General features: G+C 35.2%; 1 protein-coding gene across 1 annotated transcript; it reads left to right on the top strand.

The window, feature by feature from the left end:
• Positions 2,722-7,987, top strand: LOC109330043 (GTP-binding protein OBGC, chloroplastic). Its single transcript, XM_019564025.1, has 7 exons — positions 2,722-3,774; positions 4,756-5,029; positions 5,843-6,140; positions 6,255-6,414; positions 6,646-6,754; positions 7,069-7,217; positions 7,634-7,987. Exons 1-6 carry the CDS (start codon positions 2,765-2,767, stop codon positions 7,162-7,164), a joined length of 1,947 nt encoding a protein of 648 aa, XP_019419570.1. The 5' UTR covers positions 2,722-2,764; the 3' UTR covers positions 7,165-7,217; positions 7,634-7,987.

The following is a 9,624-nucleotide window of genomic DNA, read 5'->3' on the forward strand; positions in this document are numbered from 1 at the left end:
AGTCTTATATTAAATTTTTATAAGCTCTAACATGAGAGACTTCAATGTGTGTCATTAATTACATTAAAAAAAATAAAACATTTATAAATAGAATGGTTATTTGCCTTTCTCATATCTTTTTACAATACTGAAATCATTTTCGAAGTTTTGTTTAAAAAGCAAATATACTTAGATACTTCTCTTAATTCAAAACACTCACTTCATGTTATGAAAACATTTGTAGTGACTTCATTAATGACAACTACAATAACAAAACAATTTGGTAGTGGTTGTAATGGAGTGACCTTAATGGTTAGGGTGGCACTAATAATAAAGGGAGCAACAAAAAATGGCAATGATTGAATGACAAATGTGAGTCTTTGTTTAGTTGTTGTACTGTTGTAATTATGATTTTAATTTTTAACTAATTTCATGATACCCAATTGAATGAAATCATGAAATTAAATGAACAAAACGATAGGTATGTTACTAACCAACAACACATTATTATTTTTGGTTCGTTATGATATATTACAAGAGCAATTTAAATAATACCTCTTTAAAAAATTTGATGTATTCTGTAACAAAAAATAATAAAGATATCATGTTTGTCTCCATTGATTTGTATATTATTTGGACTTGTCTCCATAATATCATGTTTTGTTTAACTTAATTATATTTATCACATTTTTTTTAAAAGATTACATTTATTTCTCACGCAGGGTTGGTCAGTGTAAAGAAAGTATAAAAAATAAGGGGTTTGTGTCGGTGTAAAAAAATGAGGAGTGGTTTGTGTAATTTCGATAAAACTCAGAGGTGTCAGTGTAATTTACTCTTAATCTAATGATATAAAGTTTTAGAGTTCTTAAAATAATCAAAATATCAAATATTTGATTTAAGGGAATAACATTTGTTAGTAGGTTAAACAATGACAGATATTCAACAAAATCTTAGGAGTAACAGTAATATTTAATTAAATAACAAAAATATAAATAAACATACATGATTGATCAAAGATAAAATTTTCAACTATTTTTTACAATATAAATTACTATATTGTCTGTAAGAAATTCATCTTCTATCTTACTACGTAATTTTGTTTAGTTGCTCATACCCAGAATAATATTTATGTAGTGGTTGAATCATAATAAATAAAATAATACGAATAACTTAATAATATAATATATGACTTATGATAGAAAATATTTTTAAACATTAATGGCTAACACCAAGAATAAAAAGTTGACATTGACATCTCAAATTAATATTCATTTTCATTAAAACTCATTGAATAGAATTTTTGGACTATATATATATATATATATATATATATATATATATATATAATCAATATTAAATTACTTATAAGTATTTTTAGAGTATATATTATCAATATATACATAATCTCTTTCATCAAACATAAAATTATTATGAACTCAAACAAAGTCATATTATTATAAGCAATATCAACGTGTAAGAGAATTTGATCTATTATATATAATTTTAGAAGGACCACACAAGTTGTATTATATTTATTTATGAAGCTACAAATTAAAGAAATATGTGAGTTTCAACTTGTATCTCCATAAAAACGTTATTTAGGTGTAGGTAAATGGAATATATATGTTCCAAAAAGTGTATCACTCTATGTGTTACATTTTATAATTTAAAAGTTTAATAATTAAGTATTTTTAGGGCTAAATACAGTAACTGACACATGAAGCGACACATTTTGTGAGATAACATATATATTTCCGAATGAAAACAAAGATAAATAGATTATTTTTAAAAAAAATCGAGGGAGCAGATGCCCCTACCTGTCCCTTCCATCCTCTGCCACTAAGGTTAACCATGCATCCCAACTAGGGGTGACAATATGGGCTTGGCCCGACGGGCCAACCCGTTCGGATAGCTATTTTTAGCAGGCCGGGCTGAGGATTTTAGCCCAAAAACCCATATTCAGCCCGTTTTAGTAGCCCATTTTTTAGACGGGTCAAGGAGGGCCGGGCCGGGCTGGCCCAGCGGGCCATTGTTAAAAAATAAATAAACTAAAGTGTGTGACACTGTGCTGTGCGTGAGGTGTGGAAGAAGATTTCAAAGACGTTGATGGTGATAATAATAGAAAAGTGGAGGCATCTTCTTCTAACAGAGCATCTAATATTTAAAAATTGTAATTTATGACTTAGAAGTTTTATTGTAAACTAATAGTCCAAAAGTTTAAGACTATGTTGGTTTCTTCTTTAGGATTTACACGTTTTAAGCTAAGATGTTATGTTGTTATTGTAATATTATAGACTTATATTTGAGATTTTTTGTTTTAAAAGACATTTATCAAGTTTGTTGATTATTTTTTGTCTAAAAGCTTTAATTATGTACATTTTGGAGGGGGAAGACGGGTCAGCCCGTCAACTTGTCAGCCCTGCAAAATATGGGTCGGACTGACATTTTGAGCCCTTTTAACAATACGAGCAATCCTTATTTTGGCGGGCCAAAGGAGGGCTGGGCCGGGCCAGGCTGGCCCATATTGCCACCCGTAATTTCAACAAATCCCAAAATGATTAATTTGAGAGTTGAATTTTTGAAAGGGAATGAAGAGAAATTGAAGAATTGAATAGTAAATATAAAATATACTTTAAAAACATATTTCAAACTTTTCATTTCTCTTTATTTTCAACTAAAATGAGACTCCAAACGATATATTTATTAAAAAATAAAAATAGAGTTATTGGCTTATCCTTGGGATAAGTTTAAGGTTGGTGATGTTGAAGTAGAAAGATAGTGTAAAATGGCAACTACACTATCACTCTGTTTCTCTCCCAAATCATTCGCTCGTCGTAACACTAACAACTCTCGCACTCGTAACACTAACAAAAATTCACTCCCAAACCCTAACCCTAATCGCACCTCCAAATTGAAGAAGCAAAGTGGAAGATACACGCCACCGCCTGAACCGGTGGTGCTCCCCGGCGGCGACGCCATCACCTACACCCGTCTTCCACCTAAGGAGGAAGATTTCTCAGCTCCCTTTTCATCTTCTCAACTCAAACTCTCCGAAGCTACCCCACCCTCACTCCAACATGAGCTCCAAGAAGATGATGATGATGATGATGCTGATTTCCCTGGAAATTACAAAGTGGTTGAAGTTTTCGAAGGAATTGCTGATTCTAAATTTGAAATAGATGACAATGAAGAAGAAGAAGATGATGATGATGGGGATGAAGATGAAATATTTGGGGATGGTAAAAATGTGAATTTTAATGAAGGTGATGAGGTTTTGAATTATGAGAATGGTGAAATGGTGGAAGATTCTCAAGAGGAGGTGAAGGAGAAGGGGGTGCCAGCGGTAATGCGATGTTTCGACCGTGCTAAGATTTTTGTGAAGGCTGGAGATGGTGGTAACGGCGTGGTGGCATTTCGTCGCGAAAAGTATGTCCCTTTCGGGGGGCCATCGGGTGGTGATGGAGGAAGAGGTGGGAATATATATGTGGAAGTTGATGGGTCGGTTAATTCGCTGTTACCATTTCGGAACAGCGTGCATTTTCGGGCAGGGAGGGGGAGCCACGGGCAGGGGAAGATGCAGAGTGGGGCAAAGGGAGAAGATGTGGTGGTGAAAGTGGCTCCAGGGACATTGATAAGGGAGGCTGATAAGGATGAAGTGCTGTTGGAGATGGTGTATCCTGGACAGAGAGCATTGCTGTTGCCAGGTGGCAGAGGTGGTAGAGGGAATGCTTCTTTCAAATCCGGGACTAATAAGGTCCCCAAGATTGCTGAGAATGGTGAACAAGGTCCTGAAATGTTAGTTCCTTTTTGCTCTTCAGCCTAAATAAATTACTAGATTGGTTCAAAATATGTTATGTTTTTTGTTGTTTTTTTTAGTTTGAAATAGGTCATCTTGATATGTGCAGATATATGACATGGGACAAGCAGATAGGGCAAATTTAAATATTATAGGACATGACATGATTATGATACATAATATAAAAGGAATACAAGATTGTATGAAAGTACATGTTAAATTAGAAAAAGAAACAATGTTTTAAATGTTAGTATGAATAACTGTGAACAAAATAAAATCTTAAACATTTATCTAATTTTGTCATTTCCATCTTTAATAGTCTAAAAGTTCAAGAAAAATAGCAAAAAGTTGTGGAGTAACATTAAGAGTGTCTAAAAATGCACGTGAAGTATTTGACATGGACCCGGCTACTATTTTAAAGTGTGTGTGCTTCATATATGTGCTGATTTGTTTGCGCTACCAGTAAAATGTGTTTGATCTGATGTTCTGTTCAATGATAGTTATTCACATGGGAAAGGTGCTATATGGTTTATTAACCTTAGCAAATAATTCAGCAAAACGAAACAAAAACATTATCAAGTCCACTTAATGTTACTATTTGTGGATTACATGCAAGACTGCAACAAACGAGTATGGTCATTTCTCTGAAGTCAGTCTTCTGAGAAACATACGAAGTTTTGTTGGGTGATGTGACTCAACAATTTTTATTTGTGGCTTTAAAAGTTGGCATGAAGCAGGCCCTCCCCGCTCTGCCATTTGTTATTGTATCCTTGAGTAAAATGACCAGTGTGCATGGAGAAGATTATTGTCCTTATCTAAAACTATAATTCTTTTGTCGGAAAGAAAAGGAAGTTTATACTTGTTAAGATTTGTTGGAATCATGAAATAAACTTGTTTATTTGTTTTTCTGCATCTGACCGTCTTCCAAAAAGATTGGCACTCTAAGTGAATGGACTAAGAGTAATGGTTTCAATGATCAGGTGGTTGGAGTTAGAACTCAAGCTGGTCGCAGATGTTGGTATAGTGGGTGCTCCAAATGCCGGAAAAAGTACACTTTTGAGTGTAGTTAGTGCTGCGAAACCAGAGGTGGCTAATTATCCCTTTACAACACTGCTTCCCAATCTCGGTGTTGTTTCCTTCGACTATAATTCAACAATGGTAGTAGCAGACCTTCCAGGTCTACTTGAAGGAGCACATCGAGGTTTTGGTTTAGGTCACGAGTTTCTACGACACACTGAAAGGTGTTCTGCCCTGGTATGCAATTATGATCAAGATGGAATCAATTGTTTTTCCTGCTTTATATAGTTAGACATGCTTAGCATGCATTTAACAGTCTCAATCCTTGCCGAGCTAGGTTCACTTATAGAGTTACCTCAACACCTCCTGGGGGCCAGAAAATAAAAACAGGATTAAATTATATGTATGCTTTCCCCTTTTAAATGTATTTAAGAAGCATTTTATAAAATTTATTCTATGGCGAGCCCTTAATCACCTATATTTTGTCCATTCCAAGATTTTGATCCTACTTCTGTCTGTGTTAATTCTTTTTTAAATAGATTGTGCAAAATCTCAACCTGTTTGTGTATCTGGGCATATATAATTTTTTAGTGCCCATTTTCTTAATGTTTTTTTGTATATCCATCTTACAACTCTCAAAATCAATCAATTAGTGGATTATGAACCCATCCCATTCTCATCATTTCCATACGTCTGAAATATCTTGATGTAATTTTACACTTGCAGTTGATCAAAGGAATTTTTGATCCATAGGTTATTCATCCATCGATTTAAACACCATCCACTTATAATAATATGTATAATTTTTCTAGGTAATATGTATGAATGCTTGGTTGTTGGACATCATAATTTTTCTAGTTCAGTCCATGTAGCTGACCCCACTTAGTGAGACTAAAGGCTTGGTTGTTGTTGTAATAATGAACCTTCTATTATTGCTGCATGGTATTGGTAAACAAGCTATTTCAAAGTCTTAAACATTTGTTTTGTCTGATTTTCATTTTTGCCCCCTTAAAGTTGCTGTCTAAAACAAGCCTCTATATTTGGTTTTAGGTACATGTTGTTGATGGTTCATCATTGCAGCCAGATCTTGAGTTTGATGCAGTTCGTCTAGAGCTGAATCTGTTCAATCCTGATATTGCTGAGAAGCCTTATATAGTTGCTTATAACAAAATGGATCTTCCAGAAGCATACGAGAATTGGGAATCCTTCAAAGAAAAGCTACAATCTCGTGGGATCACACCTTTTTGTATGAGTGCTGTCAAAGCGGAAGGTACTCGTGAAGTTATTGGTGCTGCTTATGAGCTTTTACGCAAAAGTAAAGAAGACAAGGAGGAATATGGTTATGAAGGTTGTAGTTCTGTTTGCAACCACCCTTTATGCTATTGTCATGCTGCCAGTTACTTCGTATTACTCTTTTTTCTCAAATAAATTTTTGCATTTGAACAAATTTGACTTGTTTCAGATGGAAGAAATATGGTAGACTTGAACCATGTTGCTGACGCAGTACAGAAACAGCGAAATGCATCCATTAACGATTTTGATATTTTTCATGATAGCAATGCGAATATTTGGACCGTTGTTGGATCCGGATTGCAACGGTTTGTCCAAATGACAAATTGGCGGTATGTTAAAGTAAAAATCTGTTCAAGATTATAATTCCTAATATGATTTCTTTCTTACTGTCGACATCATTGCTACAATATCATGACAAAATATGAAGACCAGAGACTACATCCTCCTTCTCTTCATTGATACTTGATGTGTTAGAAAAAAAACATGTGTATTAAGCTTTGTGCTTCGAATTGCAAGTCATGCCCATGCTAATCTCATGGAAACTTTTGCATCTTAAACAGGTATGTTGATTCAGATAAAAGATTCCAACATGTTCTTGAGGCTTGTGGTGTGTATAAGGCTCTCATGAAACGTGGTGTAAAGGAAGGCGACACAGTGGTTGTTGGAGAGGTGTTCCTTTTGTTTCTCTTCAGCGTTTCTGTTCATTATAATCCTTGCTAGCACAATGAATAAACATGTTAGCCTATAATTTATGTACTGAATGAAATACTAATCGTGAAACACTATTTACCCCTATTTCCTATGTCATAATAAACAACCTGGAAACATCTTCATCAACTGAAAAATGAAGTTTTTTATTTTGTTTTTTGTTTTTTTATATATCCTCATGACCTCATACAGTTCTACTTGAAGCTCTTCTACAATATTGTGTCATTTCTCTAGTTTATGCCTGATGAATGACCATTTGTCCTGCTACTTACCAGATGGAAATGATATGGCATGATTCCTCAGACAAGTCTGGTGCATCCAGAATGAAAAAAGTATCCACAGATTCAATTAAATGGCCTAATTGGATGTAGGGCCACTCTGTTCCAGTGCTTCTACATTCAACTGTATTGCAACTATACCCGAGGTAAGGAAAACCTTATTCTCATTATGGTTTTGTTCCTTTCAAGCACCACATAACTTGGCAATAATCTAATTGAGTACCTAATATCGTAGTTTCCCGGTAGTGAGTGGATAATATTTTTTATGGAACATTCATATATGATGGCACCTAAAACAAACAAATGGGAGTTGATGATTTTTTCTTTGCGTCTATTCCTTCCCTGATAAGAACGTTGCCATCTCATTACTATTAATTACTTAAGTATTTATTTTGGATGTCATCATCAATGCCACTGTTGTAGTAGTTGAATATATTATGAAATCATTTTTTTTCTTTTCTTTTTTATCTTTTTGTGAGTTAGTGAAATATCAAGACTATCAGTAATAGGGTACCCTTGGAATTTATGTGTATTACTCATTGATGAGCAGCAATTTATGTAGGAAGCAATTTCAGTCAAAATGGGATGAAATAGAGGGTAAAGATCACGAGACCCTGCCTCAAAATGGAGCAGAATAGTAAAAACATGCCTATTACTATTACATGCTTGCCCTATGATGGCATGTTGATGAGTGCATGTACAATTTCAATTTCCTTTATTCATCTAGGAGGTCTTCTTCAGCTCCAAACAAGTGAGTTGGGTAAGTTGGTGCACATGTAACATTATTTGTTAGGTTAAGCCTGTTATGTAATCTTATAATTATGTGTTTGAAGAGTGTGTAACATGCATAAGAAACAATTTTTTAAAAGGATGTAAAATCTCTAATTTGATTACCTCACTATTTTTACAGAGTGCTCTCATAGAATGATGGTTCAAACTTCAAGTTTCACATGAAATATGACTGTTTAAACTTTGGTTATACCCTAACTCGTGGGTCCATGGTAAAAACCACCTATAGACTAGTGTGGTTTATGTTATCTACATGAACCAAATATGAATTATTAAATCACCATAAAGTTGAAACCAAATTGAGTTGATGATTCTCAGGATTTATGTTATGGTGGTCAATAGTATCAGGTAAGCACAAACACTCATCAACTATGTCCCATTTGTAAAATTTGCATAAAAAGTTATCATAAAGGAAACTGTATCACCAAGTTTGTAGTCATAAATGAGTAGAGGCCATTAGGGTGTGGACAACCTCTTGTGACAGTTGATCACCATTGAACCCAACACTACCAGAACCCGATCCGCTTTGACCATCGCAATGCGAAGGAGCTACTACCCACCTCGAAAGATTCCATTTTGACAACTGTCCATTGTTGGCGAGTTCAATCGAGAATTCGATATTGACCTTCCTTTTAGTGCTTTTTGGTGGGTTGAGAAATTGTAAGACTAACCTTCCATGTCCATCTGGGACTTGGTAGTGCTGAGATCAAACAACAATTGCCTCGTTAGGCTCAACATTCCTATTTGCAGTGCCTTATTGGGCATAAGACATTATCAAAGTAGATATAGGTTGACAGTATCTAAGAGGTATTTTCTATCATAGCCATCAATTCTAGGGAATAAATCTAAACCATTATAAATCTAAACCATTATTTTGAATGAGTGAATTGTTGGGAACAAGCGAACAATCAAATAGTAAAGAGTATAGAGACAAGAGAATAACACAAGAGATTTGGTAACGTGGTTCAGCCAATTGTGCCTACGTCCCCGGGAGCGTTGAGCGGCTACCACTATATATTATTAGAGAATAAGGATTAGTGTTTTACTATTCTTCTCCTTGTTACAATAGGTTTACATAACATCAATATATATAGCCCTCTACCCCAACCCCTTTACATCAGCCCAAGCCCATAACTTGTATTGCTGTTATCTAGAGATATGAGTCATTGCACAACACATCCTATCCTCATCCTCATCCTAATCCTATCCACAACCTCATCCTTATCCTCATCCTCATCTTCATCCTCTTCCTCATCCTCACCCTCATCCTCTTCCTCATCCTATCCTAATACCCATCCTCTATCCTCATCTTCATCCTATCCTCATCCTATCCTCATCCTCATCCTATACTCATCGTCATCCTCATTCTGATCCTCATCATGTCCTCATTCTCATCCTCATGCTATACTGATTCTCATCCTCATCCTCATCCTCATCCTGATCCTATCCTCATCGTTATCCTCATTTTCATCCTCATCCTAGCCTCATCCTCATCCTCATCCTCATGCTATTCTCATCTTCATCCTCATGCTATCCTCTTCCACATCTTCATCATATCCTCATCCTCATCCCCATCCTATCTTCATCATATCCTCATCCTTATCCTCATCCTTTCCTCATCCTATCCTCATCCTAATACTCATCCTCATCCTCATCCTATCCTCATCCAATCCTCACCCTCATCCTCATCCTCATCCTAATCCTCATCCTCGTCCTCATCCTCATCCTATCCTCATCCTCATCCTCATCCTCTTCCTCATCATA

Source organism: Lupinus angustifolius, chromosome LG16 (genome assembly GCF_001865875.1).
Source record: "Lupinus angustifolius cultivar Tanjil chromosome LG16, LupAngTanjil_v1.0, whole genome shotgun sequence".
NCBI lineage: Eukaryota > Viridiplantae > Streptophyta > Magnoliopsida > Fabales > Fabaceae > Lupinus > Lupinus angustifolius.

What these genes read in the sequence shown, in the direction of transcription:
- LOC109330043 (XM_019564025.1), top strand. Translation starts at nt 2,765, where the DNA reads ATGGCAACTACACTATCACTCTGTTTCTCTCCCAAATCATTCGCTCGT. An exon ending in GGTGAACAAGGTCCTGAAAT is followed by an intron (nt 3,775 to 4,755) that starts GTTAGTTCCTTT and finishes TTCAATGATCAG; the next exon opens with GTGGTTGGAGTTAGAACTCA. An exon ending in GTCCAAATGACAAATTGGCG is followed by an intron (nt 6,415 to 6,645) that starts GTATGTTAAAGT and finishes CATCTTAAACAG; the next exon opens with GTATGTTGATTCAGATAAAA.